This window comes from Oncorhynchus masou, chromosome 5, assembly GCF_036934945.1.
Source record: "Oncorhynchus masou masou isolate Uvic2021 chromosome 5, UVic_Omas_1.1, whole genome shotgun sequence".
Lineage (NCBI taxonomy): Eukaryota > Metazoa > Chordata > Actinopteri > Salmoniformes > Salmonidae > Oncorhynchus > Oncorhynchus masou.
Window position 1 is genome coordinate 42,003,899 of NC_088216.1, and position 26,757 is coordinate 42,030,655.

Here is a 26,757-nt window from a genome sequence, read left to right on the forward strand (position 1 = left end):
ATATCTCTATCAGTTTTGCACATCGAGAGACTGAATTTTTTTCCCAATCCTCCTTGCAAAACAGCTCGAGCTCAGTGAGGTTGGATGGAGAGCATTTGTGAACAGCAGTTTTCAGTTCTTTCCACAGATTCTCGATTGGATTCAGGTCTGGACATTGACTTGGCCATTCTAACACCTGGATATGTTTATTTTTGAACCATTCCATTGTAGATTTTGCTTTATGTTTTGGATCATTGTCTTGTTGGAAGACAAATCTCCGTCCCAGTCTCAGGTCTTTTGCAGACTCCATCAGGTTTTCTTCCAGAATGGTCCTGTATTTGGCTCCATCCATTCTTCCCATCAATTTTAACCATCTTCCCTGTCCCTGCTGAAGAAAAGCAGGCCCAAACCATGATGCTGCCACCACCATGTTTGACAGTGGAGATGGTGTGTTCAGGGTGATGAGCTGTGTTGCTTTTACACCAAACATAACGTTTTGCATTGTTGCCAAAAAGTTCAATTTTGGTTTCATCTGAACGGAGCACCTTCTTCCACATGTTTGGTGTGTCTCCCAGGTGGCTTGTGGCAAACTTTAAACAACACTTTTTATGGATATCTTTAAGAAATTGCTTTCTTCTTGCCACTCTTCCATAAAGGCCGGATTTGTGCAATATACGACTGATTGTTGTCCTATGGACAGAGTCTCCCACCTCAGCTGTAGATCTCTGCAGTTCATCCAGAGTGATCATGGGCCTCTTGGCTGCATCTCTGATCAGTCTTCTCCTTGTATGAGCTGAAAGTTTAGAGGGACGGCCAGGTCTTGGTAGATTTGCAGTGGTCTGATACTCCTTCCATTTCAATATTATCGCTTGCACAGTGCTCCTTGGGATGTTTAAAGCTTGGGAAATCTTTTTGTATCCAAATCCGGCTTTAAACGTCAGTATCTCGGACCTGCCTGGTGTGTTCCTTGTTCTTCATGATGCTCGCTGCGCTTTTAACGGACCTCTGAGACTATCACAGTGCAGGTGCATTTATACGGAGACTTGATTACACACAGGTGGATTGTATTGATCATCATTAGTCATTTAGGTCAACATTGGATCATTCAGAGATCCTCACTGAACTTCTGGAGAGAGTTTGCTGCACTGAAAGTACAGGGGCTGAATAATTCTGCACGCCCAATTTTTCAGTTTTTGATTTGTTCAAAAAGTTTGAAATATCCAATAAATGTCGTTCCACTTCATGATTGTGTCCCACTTGTTGATTCTTCACAAAAAATACAGTTTTATATCTTTATGTTTGAAGCCTGAAATGTGGCAAAAGGTTGCAAAGTTCAAGGGGGCCGAATACTTTCGCAAGGCACTGTATTTGCTTGACATCATGGGAGAATCTAAAGAAATCAGCCAAGACCTCAGATAAAAAAAATTGTAGACCTCCACAAGTCTGGTTCATCCTTGGGAGCAATTTCCAAATGCCTGAAGGTACCACGTTCATCTGTACAAACAATAGTACGCAAGTATAAACACCATGGAACCACGCCATCATATCATTCTAAATTAATAATGGTAATAATAACAATCGCTTTGTTTAAAAAATAACAAATAATAAATAAAATAAAAAATATTTTGGAGATGATTTCCTTTTCAAATAACGTAAAATGAGCGAGGAAAAAGGCCACTCTTGAACATGGTGTGAGACATTTGTAAATAAAGTGAGTTTGTTTTTTAGAATTATTTATTTTTAGAGGGAGAGAAACCAAAAACCTACAGTCTTCTAATGGATCTCCCAGTTGAGGCCGACAAACGTAATGAACCAGCATCTTTTGCGCCACTAAGGCGGTGTACAACATGACTGGTCGGGAGTAGGCTACAGTACCACAGAGACACTGCAGCACCTTGGGACCCAAAAGCATAATCAGTGCTCTAACTCCCCCTTGCTTTGGTCTGGAGCAATAAAGTAGTGACACCGGGTACCGTACTAAACCACAAATGAGCATAATTGCAAAACTTTTAGTGGAGCAACCACTGTATGTAATCGATTGAAACACATACACAGAGTTGTTAGTGCTTAATGAATGTTTATTAAGACCTTTACTTTATTTATTTTACCAGTCCCATTGAGACCAAAAACTCTTTTGCAACACACAACTACACATAAATCACAGCAGCATAGAGAATACAAACAACAATCATGTAGAACAACCACATTCCTCAGTAAAGAGGTCCTCAATCAATTTCTGAATTGATGATGATGTCGCCATAGTCTAGGACCGGAAAAAATGGAGGTGAGGAAACATGGCAACAAATGTGCCGAAATCTCAACTAGGGTGTCATCAGGCAAATCATATTTCCCTGGATAGGTTCAGAGGTGAGGGGTCAGGTGTCAACGTCAGGAGACCAGGCTGCTCCTGAAGTAGGTGGTGCTGGCCTTTTACCTCTCCTACTGGAGAGAGAGACAGAGAGAAAGAGGCAGGGGTGGTGTATGATTTCAGAAAGCATAGTCGTCATCTGAGCTCTCAGCAATAGGACTATCTTCAGAGTCATCAAACATTGGGCAAGTTACAAACATGACTCCACTGACATCAATGCAATTCTGAAGTAGAGAGACAGCAAAACATGAATTGTTCTACCTTCAGGCCACTGCTGCACCTCAGCAACTCACTGCTGAACCACAGCATCATTGACGTCCTGCTTGACTTCCTTCTCTGGTTGTGTTGCTGGTACCAGGCTGATTGTGGCCAGCCCATTTGAGCTATAACGCCATAATGAACAAATACATTTAAAAAAATAATGTATTCTATTATTTTAAAAGTCTTTACAATATCCTTTCTGCATACCTCACAAGGTATGCGCCTTCGCATGCATGATGGAGAGGGTGCATTTTTAGAAGCTCCTCCAACTCTGGGCATGCCTGCATGACTTCTGCAAATATGGCCAGTATTTGCATGCAACATCGCAGCAGAAGAAGCCCACCGTGCCAACAGAACACAAATCCTTCTGCAAGTACACTGCATAGGTATATATTTCACACCTGCACATGTTGAGGACCTTGAGGAGCATGCCATGTCGGCAAACTGCTATCTCAAGGCCCTCATCTTTAGCAGATGATTTTTCTGACGACTCTTTGGCCGCTGTCCACTCTGATGTGCCACACATTCCTTTGCTTGGTGTCTACAACATAATAATCACAGTGAAGTGCAAAGATTAACATAAAGCTATGTTATAGAAACTGTAAGAGAATAATTACACGCTTGTACTTTTTATGGACATGCCTTTCGCCTGGAAGACACTGTCGTAGAAGCTCTTCTCAGAACTAAATAGAGTCAGACTGCAAGATGACATCACAAAATTATACATCAAAGGTGGCAGTTAGCTTAGAGGTTAGAGAGGTGGGTTGCTGGTTCAAGTACCAGACATCTGACAATATTGCTCCAACCTCGGAGGGGTTTGGATAAAGCAACAACAACAACAACAAAAAATCACTTATACCCTGAACAAAACATCAACACATAAGGTAGTACAAACCCTGAGGATTTCTGGAAGTGTTATTCATTGCGATTTCCATTCACTGATATAGCAAGCATCTCCTGTGAGCAGGCAGGACAACGGAGATCGATTCCACAAAGAATGTCTATTTCAAACTGCCATACGTTTTCAAATTACAATACAATAACAACAACAAAAAACATAGAAAATATACGTGTAGTGATGACCTCTGAAGAAATAGAAAATAACATTAAAGTAAAATAATAAAACCACTACAGATAAATAGAGTTTCAAAAGTGAAATTACCTACAATAAAATCAATAAAATAAGGTCAGGGGTTACAAATGTACAAACCTATGATAGAGTTTAAGAATGCATTTTTTTGTTATTGATTCATTCTCGAGATTTGATCAAATCTTGGATTTCAAGTAAAAATCTATTGCACAGATTTCAAATATTTGTTTTTGTATATATAACATTTACCAGAGAGAATTAAGAAATTAACAACAAATTCAGTGGTTTTGTTTTAATATGAATAATAATATGACATATTTCATTGTAAATACATGAGTCTTGTTAATTAAATAAAAAATGTAGATACTTACCTCACTCCAATAAAATGTTTATAATAGTTTCCCCTTCTTTATCACAGAAAAGGCAACCAAGCTTTCTTCCATTCAATTATTCCAGAAGAAGTTCCCTCAAGGAGAGATCTTGTTCTTGCATTCTTAAGAATGTATTATTACATTTCTTATCCAGTAGGGGGCAACCTTCTAACATAAATTGTGCATTTATCTTGACATGTTCTCCAAAACACAAATGAGATTTAATTGAGTAAGTCCTGAAGGTATTGCTTTGCGTATAAAAATACATTCTGTATAATGTATTGGGAAGTTATATGTTTAAGAACTCTCTCTGAGTATATTTCCTTTATCAAATAAATCAAGCACAACTATAACATTTATTTCAAACCACTTAAGAACAAAGACTTGTATTTAACAACAATATCTTTGTTGTTCCACAGAAGTGCCTTGTGTCAGAAGTGCCAGAAGTGCCAGAAGTTGTGGACATGACAGTTTCCAGGCTAAAAGGGCTTGTCAATGAAATTTGATGGGTAATTCTGCTGGAGAATACATGCACATCCACAAAAATTGAAGACCACCCAATTTCATACAAATACGACAGGGAATGAAGTACCATATATATTTAGAGCTAAGCATACATCTTTGAATACAGTTTACTTTAAAAGGTATTGTTGATATCAATGAATTCTAGTACTTCAAGCCCACTTTCAGCTCTTTGTTGATATTACAGACTTCTTAAGTTTGTGTTGTTTATTTTTTCATATAAAGTCAAAGAAAGTTTTGTTGATATCCTTGCTGGTTTGATAGCTACAAATAGGGATAGAGCAGGGTCGACAAAACATGACAGACCCTCTTCTTTGGACAATAAAACCCTTCCAATAATAGAGATGTCACGCTGGAGACAGTTATTGAAGATGGATTTATTTTATCTCTTGAGAGAAATTGAGATGTTGACAGATATGGTTTTTCGTCATGTACATTTGATCTAGTTATATTTGAGATTTATTCCAGTCTGTTTCTTCCACTGCTGAAAGAGTATCCTTTTCTAAAAGAACATTCAATTTAATAAGCTCATCTTCTTTTTCAAAAATGTTTGCCTCTTTAGTTCCTTACTGCGTGTAATGGTGATAGATCTAACTTTGAATTTAAATATTTCCCAGTTACTTCCATGCTTTGATTCTAAAAATCAGTTGAGTTAAATGAGTCTATGATCAAGTTATTTACGCTTTTGTTAAAGTCTGGATAATTTAGGAGTGAATTATTACATTTCCAGTGTCCTCGAATGGATTCTTCAGAACATTCCGACTTTAATAATATACTTTTATTATCAGTGAAAGGAGCATGTTTATGACTTACTTCTTGTACATACTGTAAAAGTGGGTGAGAAATGAGAAACAGATCAATTCTGGATCTGACCATCATTGACCTATTACACCAGGTGTATTCGTTAAAGTGGGTATTAAAGAAATGCCATGTATCAACCACTGTCAGTTTACTGCAAAAAAGAGGTGAAGATGTCACTATTCTTTGAGCTATTCTAGGTGGAAATCAATCTAAAGAGTTACCAGGTGTTTCATTCAAGTCTCCAGCTATTACAAGCCATGCATTTGTATACTTGTTTTGCATCTCAGTAAGCTTATCAGCAAGATCCCAAAATCAAGTCTTATTTGAGGTTTGAGAATTGTACCCATACACATTGCATATAATAAAACAAGCATTGTCTAGTTTGGAGATCAATATAACCCATCTTTGGACACACAAGACTCTGAAATATCACCTCTAAACTTATGAAGCGATATTGTAGTACCTGCTAAATGAGTAGTTCCCCGTTAAGATTTCCAAAAACTAGATTCTGAGTCGCATGAGTGCGTCTACTGGAGTAGAATGAAATCAGCATCAGTGTTTACAAAATGAAAAAAGTGATTTTCTTTTAGTTATGTTTCGGAAACCCCTGGCTTTTAGAGATATAATATTTAGTGCATTAAATTCAAAATGTTGCATAACCAGATTTCTTTTTAATAACAATAATAAAACACATACAGTGCCATGATATGAATAGCTGGTTAAATAGTTGAACTACTAAGCTAGGTAGCTAGTAAGGAAACCTGAGCTTAGAGAAATAACTGGACTACCCTAAACCAAGTTCGTTGTGATCAATATGATGAACCCGTATTCACATTTACGAACCGGGTGATATAAAACGGGGAGAATGTACAAATTACAATCGACTTATTACCCAGGACTAATTTAGCTACCTCTTAACATTTTCATTTGACTTAGAAAGAATAGGACATCGATTTCAAGTCAATGTAGCTATATACCTGAGCAGTGTTTTCAATACATGCAGTACTCTCATGACATAAGGGACACTGAAAGATGCTCTCTTCCCTTCTTCTTTGGCCTTTTTTTTTACCACCGGCCAAAGTTTATCCCTTTCAGCATCATCTTCTGGAGTGAGTCTCTGACGCGTAGTTTATTCTCCAGGAGAAACCAGGTCTCCTTGATTTATATCCATACAACATATCTGTAGATTCTCATTGTGAACTGAATGATAGTTGTCCGCGGAGATCCGTCATCCCTTGGTTTCCCTGGCGGTGCACTACGTCTGGGAGCTTGTCTTGAATCCTGGGTGCTACTTTGCCGAGGATGTCAATGGTAACGTTCCATATGTTCTTTCCATCTTCACTTGGGCTGCATGCTTCTGTCTCTCTGCTAGCATCTGAGGTGATTAGTCTGTTCAGCCATGCCTTGCCTTTCTTGGTGTCCTCTGCTTATGTAGTTGTGTGATCTTGAGTATTGATCATAAGAAGGCCAGTTTTACTTCTTCCTTATTAAATCAAAATGACAGTTTTCAGCTGTGCTAACATAATTGCAATAGGGTTTTCTAATGATTATTTTAAAATGAAATGACATTTCTAAGTGACCCCAAACTTTTGAATATATATCTCTTGATGGCAAGATGGCACCGATAGATGCCAGCTTCGCTTTTAGTCCTTAGGAAACTGTGTAGTAGTATTTAGTTTAATTTATTATTTCTTACATTGTTAGCCCAGAAAACCTGTAAAAGTGCTCTATTACATACAGCTGGGAAGAACTATTGGATATCAGAGAGATGTCAACTTACTAGCACAATGACCAGGAATACAACTTTCCCAAAGTGTATCCTTTGTCTGCACCTCCCAGGACATTTGAACTGATTCCAGAGGCCAACCCAAAACAACGCTGCCGGAGGAGAGGATGCCGGAGTGGTCTTATAGTGAGGCTTTGGATGCGCACACACCACCCACCGCTTCCGAGTACATTACTCGCTAATGTCCAGTCCCTAGTTAACAAAATCGACAAAATCAGAGCAAGAGTTGATTTCCAAAGAGAAATCCAGGATTGTAACATACTCTGTTTCACAGAAACATGGCTAGCTGGGGACATGCTGTCAGATTGCATACAGCTAACGGGATTTTCAGTGCATTGCGCCGAAGAAGAGTATGTTTCATGATTAACGACTCATGGTTTAATTGTAACAACATACAAGAACTCAAGTCATTTTGTTCCCTACAGGTAGGAGGTGTCATTTTGACAGCCTACAGGGAGGAGGTGAGGGCCCTCGGAGTGTGGTGTCAGGAAAAGAACATCACTCAATGTCAGCAAACCAAAAGAGATGATCGTGGACTTCAGGAAACAGCAAAGGGAGCACCCCCCTATTCACATCAACGGGACAGCAGTGGAGAAGGTGGAAAGTTTTAAGTTCCTTGGTGGACATATCACCAACAAACTGAAATTGTCCATGAACACAGACAGTGTGGTGAAGACACAACAGCGCCTTTACAACCTCAGGAGGCTGAAGAAAATTGGCATGTCATCTAAAACCCTCACAAACGTTTACAGAAGCACAATTGAGAGCATCCTGTCGGGCTGCATCACCACCTGGTACGGCAACTGCACCGCCCATAACCACAGGGCTCTCCAGAGGGTGGTGAGGTCTGCATAATGCATCACTGGGGGCAAACTACCTGCCCTCTAGGACATCTACAGCGGCTGATGTTACAGGAAGATACATCAAGGACAACAACCACCCGAGCCACTGCCTGTCCACCCCGCTACCATCCAGAAGGCGAGGTCAGTACAGGTGCATCAAAGCTGAGACCAAGAGACTGAAAAATAACCTATATCTCAAGGCCATCAGACTGTTAACTTCATATGGCTGCAGGGGCAGTATTGAGTAGCTTGGATGAAAAGGTGCCCATTGTAAATGACCAGCTCCTCAGTCTCAGTTGCTGATATATGCATATTATTATTAGTATTGTATAGAAAACACTCTAATGTTTCCAAAACTGTCAAAATATTGTCTGTGAGTATAACAGGACTGATATTGCAGGCGAAACCCTGAGGAAAATCAAAACAGGAAGTGGCTTCTATTTTGAAAACTCCATGTTCCATAGCCTCCCTTTGCTGGATTTAAAGGGATATAAACCAGATTCCTTTTTGTATCGCTTCCTCAAGGTGTCAACAGTCTTCAGACATAGTTTCAAGCTTTTATTTTGAAAAATGAGCCAGAACGATAACGTCACATGAAGTGGTCACATGAGTTTTGCTTGCGCAACAGAATTTGGACATCCATTGTTTTCCCCTCTCATACTGTGAAAGACGTTTGAGGTTGATATATTATTGATTATATATTTTAAAAACAACCTGAGGATTGATTATAAAAAAACGTTTGACATGTTTCTGTGGACATAATGGAAACTATTTGGAATTTTCGTCTGCGTTGCCGTGACTGCTCTTTCCTGTGGATTTCTGAACATAACGCGACAAACAAACGGTGGTATTTTGGATATAAAATCAATTTATGGAACAAACGGAACATTTGTTGTGTAACTGGAAGTCTCGTGAGTGAAAACATCCGAAGATCAAAGGTAAACGATTAATTTGATTGATTTTCGTGACCGAGCTACCTGATGCTAAGTGTACTTAATGTTTTATCGTGCGATCGATAAACTTACACAAACGCTTGGATTGCTTTCGCTGTAAAGCATAATTTCAAAATCTGTCACGACAGGTGGATTAACAAAAGGCTAAGCTGTGTTTTCCTATATTGCACTTGTGATTTCATGAATATAAATATTTATAGTAGTATTTATTGTATGTAGCGCTATGCTATTCAGCGGTTGTTGATGACACTTATCCCAATAGGGGGGGTTGCAGCCATAACAGGTTACAGCCATCACTAACAGTGAGGCTGCTGCCTACATACAGACTTGAAAACATTGCAACATAATAAGTTGCATGGACTCACTAATAGTGTTTAACAGGATTTTTGAATGACTACCTGATCTGTTTATTTTTTTATTTCACCTTTATTTAACCAGGTATGTGGGTACCCCACACATACAATTATCTGTAATGTCCCTCAGTCGAGCAGTGAATTTCAAACACAGATTCAACCAGGGAGGTTTTTCAATGCCAGGCGAAGAAGGACACCTATTGGTAGACAGGTAAAAAAATAAAATAAAAAAGCTGACATTGAAAATCCCTTTGAGCATGGTTAACTTATTAATTACACTTTGGATGGTGTATAAATACACCCAGTCACTACAAAGATACAGGTGTCCTTCCTAACTCAGTTGCAGGAAAGGAAGGAAACCGCTCAGGGATTTCATCATGAGGCCAATGGTGACTTTAAAACAGTTACAGCTTTTTTATTAACCTTTATTTAACTAGTTTAATGGCTGGGATAGGAGAAAACTGAGGATGGATCAACAACATTATAGTTACTCCACAATACTAACCTAATTGACAGAGTGAAAAGAAGGAAGCCTGTACCCAATAAAAAAAATATTCCAAACAGGGCAATAACGTAGTACAGCAAAAATACAAAATGTTATGTTTGGGGCAAATCCAACACATTACTGAGTACCACTCTCCATATTTTCAAACATATTGGTGGCTGCATGATGTTAAGTGTATGCTTGTAATCGTTAAGGACTGGGGGATGTTCCTGTGTAGCGGAGTTAGTCTGCTTGAAAATGTGGCAAGACCTGAAAATTATCAACAACCAATTTGACCGAGCTTTTAGAATGTTAAAATTAATAATGGGCAAATGTTGCACAATCCAGGTGTGGAAAGCTCGTAGAGACTTACCCAGAAAGACTCACAGTTGTAATTGCTGCCAAAGGTGCTTCGACAAAGTATTGACTCGGGAGTGTGAATTAGGGTAGAATGGCGTGACCCAGTTACCGAGATTTACCAACCAAAACCACACCCTTTTCCCGGGATAAATAACTGCGAGAAACCAGTCAATTTTAATTATTTATTTATATGAACAGCATGGCGTGAAATGGAACTGTTAAATGATATGCAATGTCTAAATATGGCTTCTCTACAGCCTCTGCATGATGAATCAACGCTCAGGGTGGGGACAGACAGCCCATCTCAGTATAGAGTGCAGTTCACAATGCATGTAGACCTATCATCTCATCATGGTACATTTTTTCTTGTGACAGGTAGGCCTACATTTGCTACAGAATAGCCTATGCTAACAGTAATTTAAAGACAGAATGCGCATCTAATTTACCATTATAAACTGGGTGGTTCAAGCCCTGACTGCCGATTGGCTGAAAACTGTGGTATATGAGATCGTATAACACCGGTATGACAAAACATTGGTAACCAGTTTATTATAGCAATAAGGCACCTCAGGGGTTTGTGGTATATGGCCAATATACCACGGCTAAGGGATGTATCTAGGCACTCTGCATTGTGTTGTGCATAAGAACAGCCCTTAGCCGTGGTATATTGACCATATACCACACCCAGGAGGTGCCTTATTGCTTAAATAGACTATTCAAAGAGGGACGCAAGCTAAATGTTAAATACAGTAGCCAATAGAAGTCGGTAGGTTGAAAGAATAGCGAACGCGCAATGGCGGTAGGCTACAGCAGTTATTTATTCAGACCCATAACCAATCTTCGTGAAGAGAAGTGAAAGCGTTCTGCATCTAATTATATTCTTCAAGGATGTCGTTAGAATGATGAAGATAAGGACAACGAAACTTAATTCACTGAATGAAGCAACAGTAGAGAGAAAGAGGTAGGCTAATAACATTAGGGGAAATATTATGAAAGGTGTGTCAGCCTACCAATTATACAAATTGGTCCTATTACATTTCTAGATTAAAATCAAATTCGCTAGCCTATACTTGTAACTTTGTAGGCCATATGTGCTGCACCAGAATCGCATGTTCTCTCCCTGCTTAATCATGGTTTGAACAATGTTTGGAATTCCAGTCCGTATAATACAATAGAGTAATACAGTTCACACTCAAAAATATTAGACTACTAGAGCTCATTATATGTATTTAGTGAAGAGAGCATATAGCTACGTCTATGGGCTTTAATGTTTTTATGTCGTGCATATCATGTGTATTGGCTAAAGGCACAATCCTCTGGGCTTTTTGGGGCTTGGGCTCATTAAATGTTTTTAATGTAGGGCTCATCAGGCTTGCATATTCAATCAAAGCTCTAATCAAATAAAGACATAGGCCTATTTATATGCTTTATAATGCTTTTGAATGACACTTCCCGTTTTGGCGGGAAATATCGGGTTACCTGGGAGAAAAGTGATTTATTCTCAAGATGGAACATTTGTAAAATACCGAGAAAATATTCAACCCTAACGAGCCTCCTAGGTTTTGTATTGAAGTTTTATCTAAAAAAAATGAGAACTTTTTTAGTGTCTCACTATTTTACATTTTTTCTGAAATTCACTGAGGATGGTCCTCCCCTATTTGTTGATGTGAAAATGTTATATATTTTGCCTGCTGCTTTGCAAGAATATCACAGAAGTCTTCCAAGACCAGCGAGTATTCAGACCCCGCCAGAGTGTAAAGATTTTGGGTCATTTGTGCCGGTCCCACGCCCAGATAAAAGAGGAGGGTTGGAATTGTGACATTTAAAAAAACAAGAATCGACAGAAGAAAGTTCATTTGTAGTTCTAAACATATTTAGGGTGTTTTTACTCACTTTTTGTCTCTCCCATGAAGTTATTTCTCTCTCCTACAGCGTCCATCACAATTACATTCACATTGTCAACTATGCAAATTAGGCGATTACGTCATTTAGCAACTTTTAGGAGAGCCAATAGCTATTTTCCTTACTGAGGAGTTGACAACACTGCCTATATCTGGCGTGAGGATTTCTTTGACACATTATTGGCTGTAAATATTAGATAACATTGTTGAGCAAATGTTTTTTTGTTTTACAAATAGGACACACTGTTCATGTCGTGTAGCCTTTTATATATGTTTCAACTTTGCCATTTAATTGTTGTCGCCTTTGCAGCTACATAATGTATTGTCATTCAGACGTTTTTATACTAGCATGCACAAGCTAGTATTCTGTCTGCAGCACAAAGGATGATGACAGTTTATGGTAATGAAGAAACCTTCAAAATAAAGGCCATCATTTAAAAACATTGACGTTGCCCAGCTCAATAAACCAATTTAAGTTTTGTAGACTATTGAGTAATTCCAATAACATATATTTGTATTTTATTAAAAGTGTATTTCTTAAATATAGGGGTTCCCAAACTTTTTCACTCGTGGCCCCCCCCTTCCAGCATTGAGGAACAACCCGTGCACACGCGCCACGTCTGTTTCTATGGGCACAAGCACTGTTCATAACACAAACTCTTCACACCCCTCTTGTTGGTGGAGAGCATTTTGTAGGTTTAAAGCTTATTTCCTGCAATTCTACACAATTGTCATGGGTGCAAAGACAATTTAGCAGTTTTAAAGCTTTTTTTTGTATTTCCATATAGTTTGCAATATCTAATGTGTATTCATGTGATATTTGAGTGACAAAAAAAATTACAACAAAATCTATGGGCTAATTCGTTTATGTTTAAACTATACTTTAGCTGACATGGGCTAGTTGATCAGGACATTTCTGATAAGTTATAAATAGCTCTCTAAGGTATGCAATGGCTAACATGACAAGAGGAACTGATGATGCATATATTTGCGTTGTTTGCTCTATAACCCATTAATTCATACGCCACTGTGATATACAATAAGGCAGTGACAACAAATAGACAACAGTCACACAAAAAACTACACATACATTTGTTTCATCACAAAACCAGAGAGGAACATCTGTCCTGTGAAGTCCACAAAGCAAATATTGCAGTGAACATACAGTTATATGCAGCATGGTCAAGCAAGTTAATGTTTTCAACAGTTTACTAAACAACTACTGATTTAGAACCAAGGAGTTACCACAAGTCAGCACAAAGACAAAGGGAGCACTGCCTCGGCTACTCCAGCTCCATTTCAACTTAAAAATTGAAACATCATCAAATCAACAAAGCTATATATGCTTAGTATTTAATACAATGAAAACAAACTTAAAGATACCAAAAACAATTTAGTCCAATCAATGTGTTGCTAAATATCATGTGGTTTTCCATGGTACTTATTTATTGCGTGCGCGCGCATGCAAGTTAAAAAAATTATAATTTTGGGGACTACTTGTAGACTAGTTGAACACCAATACCGTCCTCCTCTCTTTCATGTTGGCAAAACGGTCTATGACTCCATACGCTTTTAATTTTTGTTTTCATAGGCTACCTATCAAAAATGCTTGCTAGCCTAACTTCCTCGCATGGGCAACAAAAAAAGAAGCTACGTTAGCTAGCTAGTTAACGTGAGCCTACTAGGTTACATCTAGGCTACATATTGAACTTTAATCGTCTCAGGCCAGTGGCACAATATATTAATTTATGGTTAGATCAGAATCGCCGTCATATTCATTGGCCTGTACAGAGAATGAAGTCAAAACAACATGTCCAAATCCCCATCTCCATCCATGGTTTAGGAAATTCCCGATTTAACAAGCTAGCTATTGCAAGACATCACCACAAGTGAACCAGAAACGGACACGTTTTTCTGACAATTCTGACATATTTTTCATGGTGTCATTTAACTGGTGTGAAGCCAAATCCAAACTGGCCTCCCTTGGTGGACATTTTGCTGCACTAGGACAACCCACAGTTGAGCTCAGTTCAACGCTGATTGGATAATTATTTTATAATTGTTTTATCAAGGAAGGCCAAGTGCTTGCTGGTATCAATCAATCAAACGCTACAGCAGCAACATGTCATACTCTTTTGTTTTTGTCAGGAACACATACTGGATTCTACCCTCTACAACATAACCCCCACTTCAAATCAAAACTTAAAACCTACAACCTGATTTTGGACGGAATTACGGAATCACCTGGAAGGTTCACAACTACCAAGATTTATTTCTCTATACAGCAAATTCTCTGGAAAACAACAGAAACCTGAAAACCCCATCCAACCTGCAACGGAGTGAGTAATGCTTAGTCTGAAACTATATTTTAAAAGCCAAAAGCCAAGAAGAAAAATACACAACATTACTTTATAAGGACTGAATTCTAACATAATTCTGCCAAGCTTGATACAGCTTCAAATAGCACTGAAGTGTCAAGTGAGAGGTGTCAAAGCCCATTAGCCCAACAATGGCAGGAGAGTCACACAGTCTACCCCAACCAAATGGAGAGGCCTTAGAGGCTCCCTCCCGCTGTTCAGAGGTAATTAAAATACAGTACCCATTGCATGTAAAGAATGATAAGTCAAGAAAAGATTACAAAATGAAGCTCCTTATGGAAAATCAAGAGACACTTTTTGCTGACTATTACAAAAATGGGAACATCAGCAACCTTATCTTCCACACAAACCATCCCCTGGCATGGCACAGTGCTATATTAGCACACTACCCCTTTGATAAGAGAGGGGGGGTTAACGAGGGGTGGAAACTCAGAATACTTGATAACGAGGACTCTGAGTCAAGTAATATAAATATCTATAAGTCCGGAACAGTAATTGTACAAAGTAACCCCAAACAGTTTCAGCTGGACTTTCACCTAATCAAAGAATTAGCCCAGCAGGAGAAGCTCTCCCTTGATAAAGATACCCCCACACCGAGCGGGTCAGACCAGACCTCTTCACTATGTAAACCCACAGACGAGCAACCCCCAGCAGAGAGTCAACCTCCCAGCACAGATTACCACTCCCTCATTGAAATGAAGGACAAATTCACCCAGCTGGAGATAAGGCAGGTGGAGCTGGAACAGCAGGTGATTACACTTCAGTCAGCACAGACCCAGGCAACAACCCAGCACAACAACAGCCCCTTAACCAGACCAGGAGAGCTGGAGGTGGACAGAGACATATCTGCACTTTGGACAGTGGTGAGACAAATACAACAGGAGAAAGAGGAGCAGAACAGAGCACTAGAGGAGAGTATCAGACTGCTGGTGGAGGAGAGGTTGAGGGGGATGGAGGAGAGGGTGAGGGGGATGGAGGAGAGGGTGAGGGGGATGGAGGAGAGGGTGAGGGGGACGGCGTGTGACAGAGAACAACCCACTAGAGAGGTGGCCACCCCCACAGAGAAGCCAGCAGAACAGCCCACGTCAGCACCCAACAAAAGTCTCGACACCACAGCAGAACAGTCCACACCAGACCCTGACCATAGAGTCGACATCACAGCAGAACAGACAAATGAAGAACCCCAAGCCCAGCGGCTCTCACCCCCTCTGAGCACCCCCCCCTGTCAGCCACCCTGATAGCCCTTCTGACAACCCCCCCACACCCACAGAGGACAAACACAAGACACAGATTGTACTACTTATGGACTCAAATGGGAAATATATAGAAGAAAAAAAACTTTTTCCCAAACACATTGTGTCTAAACTCTGGTGTCCAAACACCCAGAGCGCCATAGACCTTCTGTCTGAGGCCAAACTAGGCTCACCCAGCCACATAATAATACACACAGGCACAAACGACCTGAGGGCACAGCAGGAAAGAGTGACCACAGCACTGAAGGGAGTGATTGAAAAGGCTTCTTCTACTTTCCCCAACGCACAAGTGGTTATCTCCACCCTGCTACCACGAAAAGACTTCCACCCTGCCACAATACAGCGGGTAAACGCAAGTATTTCCCGTGACTGTGCCTCAAAACCAAATGTTTTCCTGGCCCACCACTCCACCCTGGACTTGAACAGCCTCTATGACCAGTTCCACCTCTACACGGCAGCAGTGCCCATCTTTGCCCGAACTCTAAAGGACATCGCTCTCAAACGTATCCCCAACACTTCACACAGGAGCAACAGATCAATAGACACCCCACCCAGACCAGCGAGACACCCTCCCAGACCTGCAGGACCCCCCTGGACCTACACATAGAGGACCCACGCCAAGAGGAATTACATCCAGACCACCGCACACCCAGACACATCCACACCCCTACCCAAACCAATCAACACCCCCCCACGTCAACCATGCCCACACCCCATTTAGACCCCCTCAGATCAGACCTATGCCACTCCTGCCCACCCCATGCACCCCACCCCCGCAAAGAGGGCAACATGGAAGCCACACATACACCCAGGTAGTGAGCGGGCAAACAGTCCCAAGCCCCACTCTCACACTCGCCCAAGCCAATGGCATGTACCAGATGCTCAGCAGGCTCTGCTCACACTTACTGGCCTGAGGCCAAACCACGACCAACAACAGTGGCCACTTTATGGAACAAAAAGCCTTTACTATTTCATCCTGGAATATCCAAGGCCTGAGGTCATCTGCCTTTGGCCTGAAGAGCAGAAACCCGGACTTCACCAAAGAAATCGGTAATACAGACATTGTCATCCTGCAAGAAACCTGGTATAGAGGAGACAGACCCACTGGATGCCCTCTAGGTTACAGAGAGCTGGTAGTCCCATCCACCAAACTACCAGGTGTGAAACAGGGAAGGGACTCAGGGGGTATGCTAATTTGGTTTAGAGTAGACCTAACTCACTCCATTAAATTAATCAAAACAGGAACATTCTACATTTGGCTAGAAATTCAAAAGGAAATTATCCTAACAGAGAAAAATGTCCTCCTGTGTGCTACCTATATCCCCCCACTAGAATCCCCATATTTTAATGAAGACAGCTTCTCCATCCTGGAGGGGAAAATCAATCATTTCCAGGCCCAGGGACATGTACTAGTCTGTGGCGACCTAAATACCAGAACCGGACAAGAACCTGACACCCTCAGCACACAGGGGGACAAACACCTGCCTGGAGGTGACAGCATTCCCTCCCGTATGCCCCCTAGGCACAACTATGACAACATAACCAACAAAAATGGGTCACAACTCCTGCAGCTCTGTCGCACGCTGGGTATGTACATAGTCAATGGTAGGCTTCGAGGGGACTCCTATGGTAGGTACACCTATAGCTCATCTCTTGGCAGTAGTACTGTAGACTACTTTATCACTGACCTCAACCCAGAGTCTCTCAGAGCATTCACAGTCAGCCCACTGACACCCCTATCAGACCACAGCAAAATCACAGTCTACCTAAACAGAGCAATACTCAATCATGAGGCATCAAAGCCAAAGGAACTGAGTAACATTAAGAAATGCTATAGATGGAAGGAATGCAGTTTGGAAACCTACCAAAAAACAATTAGGCAACAACAAATTCAATCCCTTTTAGACAATTTCCTGGATAAAACGTTCCACTGTAATAGTGAAGGTGTAAACTTGGCAGTAGAAAATCTTAACAGTATATTTGACCTCTCAGCTTCCCTATCAAATCTAAAAATCTCAAATAGAAAACCGAAGAAAATGAACAACAATGACAAATGGTTTAATGAAGAATGCAAAAATCTAAGAAAGAAATTGAGAAACCTGTCAAACCAAAAACATAGAGACCCGGAAAACCTGAGTCTACGCCTTCACTATGGTGAATCACTAAAACAATACAGAAATACACTACGGAAAAAGAAGGAACAGCATGTCAGAAATCAGCTCAATGTAATTGAAGAATCCATAGACTCTAACCACTTCTGGGAAAATTGGAAAACACTAAACAAACAACAACACGAAGAATTATCTATCCAAAATGGAGATGTATGGGTAAACCACTTCTCCAATCTTTTTGGCTCTATAACAAAGAATAAAGAGCAAAAACATATACATGATCAAATACAGATCTTAGAATCAACTATTAAAGACTACCAGAACCCACTGGATTCTCCAATTACATTGAATGAGTTACAGGACAAAATAAAAACCCTCCAACCCAAAAAGGCCTGTGGTGTTGATGGTATCCTCAATGAAATGATCAAATATACAGACAACAAATTCCAATTGGCTATACTAAAACTCTTTAACATCATCCTTAGCTCTGGCATCTTCCCCAATATTTGGAACCAAGGACTGATCACCCCAATCCACAAAAATGGAGACAAATTTGACCCCAATAACTACCGTGGAATATGCGTCAACAGTAACCTTGGGAAAATCCTCTGCATTATCATTAACAGCAGACTCGTACACTTCCTCAATGAAAACAATGTACTGAGCAAATGTCAAATTGGCTTTTTACCAAATTACCGTACAACAGACCATGTATTCACCCTGCACACCCTAATTGACAACCAAACAAACCAAAACAAAGGCAAAGTCTTCTCATGCTTTGTTGATTTCAAAAAAGCCTTCGACTCAATTTGACATGAGGGTCTGCTATACAAACTGATGGAAAGTGGTGTTGGGGGTAAAACATACGACATCATAAAATCCATGTACACAAACAACAAGTGTGCGGTTAAAATTGGCAAAAAAACACACAAATTTCTTCACACAGGGTCGTGGGGTTAGACAGGGATGCAGCTTAAGCCTCACCCTCTTCAACATATATATCAACGAACTGGCGCGGGCACTAGAAAAGTCTGCAGCACCCGGCCTCACCCTACTAGAATCTGAAGTCAAATGTCTGCTGTTTGCTGATGATCTGGTGCTTCTGTCACCAACCAAGGAGGGCCTACAGCAGCACCTAGATCTTATGCACAGATTCTGTCAGACCTGGGCCCTGACAGTAAATCTCAGTAAGACCAAAATAATGGTGTTCCAAAAAAGGTCCAGTCACCAGGACCACAAATACAAATTCCATCTAGACACTGTTGCCCTAGAGCACACAAAAAACTATACATACCTTGGCCTAAACATCAGAGCCACAGGTAACTTCCACAAAGCTGTGAACGATCTGAGAGACAAGGCAAGAAGGGCATTCTATGCCATCAAAAGGAACATAAATTTCAACATACCAATTAGGATTTGGCTAAAAATACTTGAATCAGTCATAAAGCCCATTGCCCTTTATGGTTGTGAGGTCTGGGGTCCGCTCAACAACCAAGACTTCATAAAATGGGACAAACACCAAATTGAGACTCTACCTTACTTGCTTTGGCAATGTTAACACATGTCTCCCATGCCAATAAAGCCCTTGAATTGAATTGATTTCTCCAGTGAGATTCAGCCAATTGCGAATTGATGGAAAATCATGAAAACGCAGAGACGAAAGATTTAAAAAAATAACAATTATAAAATAATTTATTCAAATCTGGGTTCCCTTGGCATCCTTGAATACACACCATTGACTGCACTAGAGTGCAAAAAATAAGATATTCCCAATAGCATGTCTTGCAGGGGGACTTTTATTTTGAAACAGTCCGCGATCGTGTTGGCAGCATAATATCCTGCTGCTAGGAGAACTATAATAATCTGTTTAGCTAGCTTGAGTCGAACAGAGGTGAGTTTCTCAAAATAAGACACTTGTTTTTAAACGTTAAAGTTATCGTTCCCCCCCCCCATTCTACTTGTAGCGTGTCACCTGTCCCCAATGGGGTTCAATAAGACGTACATCAGTATCGGATATGCCTCTTTTGGCATGCTTATGGGATTCTCAGCGTTTCTCGTGTGGAACATCGCATACAACCAACCATGGACAGCTGCAATGGGAGGATTATCAGGTAAAGACAAGTATTAGCAAGAATGTAAACAATTATTTATTTTGTGGTTAATATGTAATATGCAGTATTTTAAGGATTTACCTGTCCATTGGACTCGCATGAGCTGAACATTGCCACAGTAGGCTACCCATCTCTTACAGTACTGTTACACGATTTTAGAGTGACAAATTGTCAGAAGCCCGCACTTTAATTTGTCTTTTCAAATTTCTAAACGTTCTACCCAAAGTCAAACGTTTTACCCCAGGCATTCTAGAAATGTTGGACTGTTCAACTTCAAAGAATAGCTAACGTTACATGGCTATACACCACGCTGGCTCCATGATCTCTAAAACGGTAGCTAACGTTACAACTTTGGCAAAAAAAATGTAGTAACATTCATAGTATAAGACCTATGTTATATATAGGATAACTTTATTACCCAGTAAAACAATTAATAGGTGTATATCCAGCACTGTCTACTTTCGTCTTTCCACCGCATTTTCAGCTTTATGCATTCTATATTACCAGTTTGGTTAACCTGGAATTCTGGATCTTCCAGATGCATTTAGCACACGTGTCCTGCTACTCATCCCAGTTGACGTTTTCAGCATCACCATTATAATTTGCTGGTCTAGAGCGGAAGCCTGAACCTACCATAAAGTAATACTTGTCTTGCGCACTGAACATAATCTACTCGACGCCTAGTTAACAACCATGTAAAAAAAAAAAAAACGTTAACGTTACTTTAGAAAGTTACTGAATTGCTTAGGCCTAGTATTTGCATGAAGTGACTTTAAAGTATTATTTATGTGTTACGTAATGGCCCACTAGGTCAGGGGTTCCCAAACTTTTTCATGCAGGCCCACCTTCCAGCATTGGGGAACATATTTTTATCATGGGGTGCAGAGAATTATTAGCTGACATGGGCTAGTTGATCTGGACATTTCTGACAAGTTATAAATATCTCTCTAAGGTATGCAATAACTGATTATGCACTACCTAATTTCGTAATTGCGCCTTGTGCTTTCTACTGTTACAAATTTCAAGAGTAAATTGAAAGCTGGACTGAGTTCCTTCAAAATAAAAGGAACCCTCGCCCTGCACATTTTGGGAACCACTGCACTAGGTAACAAGTGGTGCATTTATGGCTGTGAACTTTGTCCTCTTAGGTCAGCAAGCTGATATCTGTGACTTTCCTCTCACCTCTCTGCTGTAGGCCCATTGGCAAACAGAACAGTAGCTACATTTGCATATTTAGTGTTGTAGGTCAATTTCACTGACAGTGCATGTCTTGCTATTTTTTAACATGAATGAGAATTACTTTATAAAAAAGTGCACTGTCACTGTTCTTATCAAGGCCAAATCCATATCTTTGTTGTGATAACAGCATGTGATGCCTGTGCCAATACAGAGAGAATCAATAAGGGTGCAATTCTTGCTAGGGTTTTTCGTGGCATGTGCTTGGTTGGTCATATGATTCTAGAGACCATGAGATGGGGAAATGAGTGGGGTCAGCATGGCAGATTGACACAGCCGAATAAGCCTATTCCCTCTAGAAATGACTCATGAGGGTCAATTGAACTTACTAGCTTGGCTGCATCCCGATTCTCTACACTTCCCCAAAAAACTCCCGTCATGAATTTTAAAAGCATTGGATTGATTTAGCCCTAAGCATTGGCTAGAGGGAATTTCAACCATTGTTAAGAGCCATGACAGAATGTGTGCAAGTGCACACTTCAGTAGAAGGGTGGGGAACTGTGGCTCAGCTCCACTCACTGTCTGACCATGCTTGAAAGGAAGCAAGTCGGGTACTTTCCAACCTCAAACACTGTTTTAACAACCAACCCTGAAGAAAAAAACTAAAGCTTATGTAGGCTACTTACTCATTAGTTTTGGGCCCATATTCAAAATGAGTGTCGGAGTAGGGGATGATTTGGGATCTTTTTCCATACGCTCCTTGACATTGCCACTTTGTCCTGTCTAGCATGGTCGACTAGTGAAGACCATTTTAGCCTAATATTGTGTAAGATGCGGTGAAAGTGGATTCATGAAGGATAGTGCTATACACTAGTGCTATGGTCCAGATCCAAATGTGGTGTGTGGTTATGAAACAGTAAAAGAGGAACATGGAGGAGTGAGTGACAGAACAGTGTGATTTGAGACAATGACACAACAAAATATTACATTGTTCACCGCTAAAATGTACATGTCATTTAGCAGACGCTCTCATCCAGAGCAACTTACAGTAGTGAGTTAATACATTTTCATACTTATCTTTTTTCTTTCGTACTGGTCCACCGTGGGAATCGAACCCACAACCCTGGCGTTGCAAGAGCCATGCCTCTACCAACTGAGCCACTCACTGACATAGTCTATACCAACAGGACCTAAAGCTCAAGATTGTAGTTAGACAAGCAAAGGGATCTCTTGACTTGAGAGAACCCCTCGCCCTCCCAATGCTTTTTCAAATAGTTCAATTCTATGCTGTGCAAATACTTGTGATAGTTACACGTGCTTGTCTCATGTCAGTAATTGACTTAGTGTAGGGTTTGAAATGCTTGTGTCTTTCTCCCTCAGGTGTGCTGGCGCTCTGGGCCCTCATCACGCACATCATGTACCTGCAGGACTACTGGCGCACCTGGCTGAAGGGCCTCAAATTCTTCCTCTTCATCGGAGTCGTCTTCTCCCTGCTGGCCGTGGTGGCTTTCATCACCTTCCTCTCCCTTGCCATTACCAACAAAGAGTGTGAGTTTCACACACACCTCCCCCTTCTCTCATTCATTCATTCACTCCTCCTTTCATCCTAATTTGCTTCTCCTCCTCTCCCCTTCACTTGCTCTGTTCATTCACAAATGGCTTACGTCTCTTCCGCCTTCCCGTCCTCTGTTTCATCCATTGTACCTTTTCTTGTTGTGCATTAGGATGTATTTAGTATTGCATGTCTTAATCTGTTAGGGCACGTACATATGATGAAATCTATTTCCACACAAAATGACTGCTTGCCAGAGATAGTTTGCTCTGGCATCACATGACTCCATGGGGTTATTCAATGTGAGATCCTTGCCCTTGTGTATGCTATGAGCCTTAAGCTTTGGTCACTTTTCCTACAGGAACCTTCATTGAGAAGCACCTGACTCAATGAATTGTGTAACAGTGTGCCAACCATGGCTTTTTCTCTTGAGTCTGCAAGTCTCATGTCTGTCGTATCTTGTGGTTCCCAGCCATGACTGACCCGAGGAGCCTGTTTCTTTCGGGCGTGTGGAGCTTCATGACTCTAAAGTGGTCCTTCCTGCTGGCTCTCTATTCCCACCGCTACCGCAAGGAGTTTGCCGACGTCAGCATCCTCAGTGACTTTTGATGAGGGCAGCCAGCTTGAACAGCCCCCCCACCCACCCACCCAATGGAGGTCTATGGAAGACTAACTAGCAGGGCTCCTAACCTGAGGGTGCTAACTAGGGGAGAAGGGAGGGAGTGAAGATTTGAGGGGTTGGTGAAGCCAAGTAGTCATGACGAGGATGAGTGATTGAATGAGGGTTGATCTGAAAGGTGTGGGGTAGCTGCACATACACCAGATGTCTTCCACCAATCGCTTGCTTATCAATCCACGTGGGGGGAGTGAACGAGTACACACTTTGGGGAGAAGGGTAGTGAATCGGAACGCAACCTGTGTGTTGTCTGTGTTAATGGGAGAATTAGTACCTGGACCTCTGTCCATGACCGCACCTTCTCAGTTAGACCCCCCCCCCCCCCTCTCTTTCTATATCTGTAAACAGGGTATGCTCAACCCCTGCTAGGCCAGTCTATCCACAAGTTCATCCCTATGTTATGCCTTTTATGGATTTGACTGTTCCCATGTGTATGTATGTGACACTGTCTGCTCCTCTTGTATGTCTTGTATGACACATGTTTTTAGAGTCAATATCTCCCTTTTTATGAGATTTGAATCTTCTTTTTTGGTGACTTTGTGGGTAATCCTTGTTAATTGTGTACATCACGTGTGAAAACTCATTCCACGGAGGGCCTAGTGTCTGCGGGTTTTCGTTCCTCCCTTGTACTTGATTGATGAAGGCCACTAATTAGTAAAAAAAAAACTCCTTTCACCTGGTTACCTCTGTTTTAATTGAAAGGAAAACCCCAAAACCTGCAGACACTAGGCCATTCGTGGAATGAGTTTAACAACCCTGCTGTACATCTTCCTGTGCTTATATACTTAGGAGCATATTCTTAACAAGATATATAATTGATGTGGTTATGATAGAGAATTCGTTTCCATTTTCTTGCCACAAGGGGGAGTCAGTCGCTCAAATGTTGCGGCTGTTGGTAAAACATCCCACTCATTTAGAAAGTTGTTAGAAAACAGAGCAAAGTTTATCTGCACACATATAAAACATGCATTATACACAACAGAAGGACACGTCACAGGCCTGTTTGGGGAAATCCTAGTAGTCTTTTTATTTTTTATTTTTAGGATGACTGTTTTGATCTGTGTTACATCGGTGTGTGAACTTTTAGTCCACAGAAACCTGCTGTCACTTCGGAGTCTGTGTATGTGCTGAAGCAACTACATTTAGAGTATCATGTCTCAACACTTATGTATTATGATACAGTTATAATGCTTTGGAAATGAGACATGTATAATGTCTTATAGCGTTACACCTGTCAGTGTTCGACACTATTTCAAAACATCCCCCACTAATAGTTTTTGAAGCGATTATATGAAGAAGGATTGCACTACCGTCACAGAATGTTAGAACGACTGCCTTTTTTTTTCACAACAGTTGCCAATGGAAACCCAACTGCCTTGTCTTATTTGAACGGAGAACGCTCAAAGGAGGGAGCTCCTTTTGTGGAATTTGTGTCATTGCTGTGCCTTCGCTTTAGCTCGCAAACGTTATTCACCATCATACTGCTGCTTATGGAGATTAATTTGATTGTGCTCTACCTTTTTTTCCTTGACATCTGTTTGCTTCTCTGTGGGCTACCACATGTATCATATTGTACTATAAAGAAACATGACATTGTGTATATCCACTTGTATGTATGTATGTATGTCTGTTGTACAGGTATGTCTGTGTGAGAGCCATATTAATAAAGTATAATTTTATGACAGTCGTGTGCATTACACTGGGAGTGTAGTACATCTCGCACAAATTCATACACAACAGTTGTAACTTTGTGTTGTACATCGTTTGTACAACCGGCGTGTGTACTAGGCCTTGGGCATAGTGGCCATAGACTAATTAGATTTTTATAGTTCTTTTGAATTTGTTTTACTAGTGGACATAATGCTTTGATGGAAAGGCTTAGCTTAACTACATTTGTGGAGGAAGTGGTTGCAGGGGTGCACCCAGGGAAGGGGTTGAATAGAGGGGGGGGGGGATTGGGTTCTATCACCTTAATGTTTGGACACAATACACACTACATGACATTCATCCCGAAGGTGTTTGACGGGGTTGAGGTCAGGGCTCTGTGCAGGCCAGTCAAGTTCTTGCACACCGATCTTAACAAACACAACGTTGGAAACACAGAATCATCTAGAATATCATTGTATGCTGTAGCATTAAGATTTCCTTTCACTGGAACAAAGGGGCCTAGCCCGAACCATTAAAAAAAACAGCCCCAGACTATTTTTCCTCCTCCACCAAACTTTACTGTTGGCACTATGCATTCGGGCAGGTAGCGATCTCCTAGCATCCGCAAAACCCAGATTTGTCTGTTGGACTGCCAGATGGTGAAGCGTGATTCATCACTCCAGAGAATGCGTTTCCAGTCCAATGGCGGCGAGCTTTACACCACTCCAGCCGACGCTTGGCGTTGTGAATGGTGATGTTAGGCTACTCGGCCATTGAAACCCATTTCATTACGCTGTCGACGAACAGTTATTGTGCTGATGTTGCTTCCAATGGCAGTTTGGAACTCGGTAGTGAGTGTTGCAACCGAGCACAGATGATTTTTATGCGCTTCAGCACTCGGCGGTCCCGTTCTGTGAGCTTGTGTGGCCTACCACTTCACTTCACTGCTGAGCCCTTGTTGCTCCTAGATGTTTCCACTTCACAATAACAGAGCTTACAGTTGAGCGGGGCAGCTCTATCAGGGCAGAAATCTGACAAACTTACTTGTTGGAAAGATGGCATCCTATGACGGTGCCACGTTTATAGTCACCGAGCTCTTCAGTAAGGCCATTCTACTGCCAATGATAGTCTATGGAGATTGCAAGGCTCTGTGCTCAATTTTATACACCTGTCAGCAACGGGTGTGGCTGAAATAGCCGAACCCATTAATTTGAAGGGGTGTCCACATTCCTTTGTATATTTAGTGTAAATCAGATGCATTATAGGACTTCTCATGGACAAACCGTATTAAATGACATTATCAAGGCTAATACATGGTTCTAACAAGTTATAAAGCATTATACCTGCATGATGGTATATACCTGCAGGCTGTTACCCAGTGCTAAAGTAAAAGTAAAGTGTCACTCATATTATGGTCTAATAAAAATGTATTTACTTCTGCCACCTACAAAACCCAAATTTAGCACCTGTGTGTATTTTTGTGGTTGTAGTACAGTTACCATGGTAATGTTTCTCAGATGGATTCTATGAGGGGACGAGGGTTAGAGTGTCTGGGGAGCCCCGTGTGTTTTTATTTTGAGGGAAGGAAACATTGTTGTTTTTATTTAGCCAGGTCAGCCGTGTAGAAACATACCTCAGTATGAGAGTGGGATTTACACTGAGAAGGAGGCAGCCATTTTCCAACTCACTCAGCCCACATTATAAAAGAAAACACCCTATAGCACTGCAGGCAACAGTAAACGCTCGGGCAATAACCTGCGCTTTGAAGTTAGGCAATTATTC

The 26,757-nt window shown here is 41.0% G+C and overlaps 1 protein-coding gene across 1 annotated transcript; it reads left to right on the plus strand.

The window, feature by feature from the left end:
* Positions 1-19,666: 19,666 nt before the first annotated feature.
* On the plus strand, positions 19,667-25,012 carry LOC135539604 (heme transporter hrg1-A-like). Its single transcript, XM_064965582.1, has 3 exons — positions 19,667-19,924; positions 22,481-22,648; positions 23,125-25,012. Exons 1-3 carry the CDS (start codon positions 19,795-19,797, stop codon positions 23,259-23,261), a joined length of 435 nt encoding a protein of 144 aa, XP_064821654.1. The 5' UTR covers positions 19,667-19,794; the 3' UTR covers positions 23,262-25,012.
* The last annotated feature ends 1,745 nt before the right edge of the window (positions 25,013-26,757 follow it).

Coding starts and splice junctions, on each gene's coding strand:
- LOC135539604 (XM_064965582.1), top strand. CDS start 19,795: ATGGGGTTCAATAAGACGTACATCAGTATCGGATATGCCTCTTTTGGC. Junction 19,925..22,480: donor TGCAATGGGAGGATTATCAG/GTAAAGACAAGT, acceptor TTTCTCCCTCAG/GTGTGCTGGCGCTCTGGGCC. Junction 22,649..23,124: donor TGCCATTACCAACAAAGAGT/GTGAGTTTCACA, acceptor TGTGGTTCCCAG/CCATGACTGACCCGAGGAGC.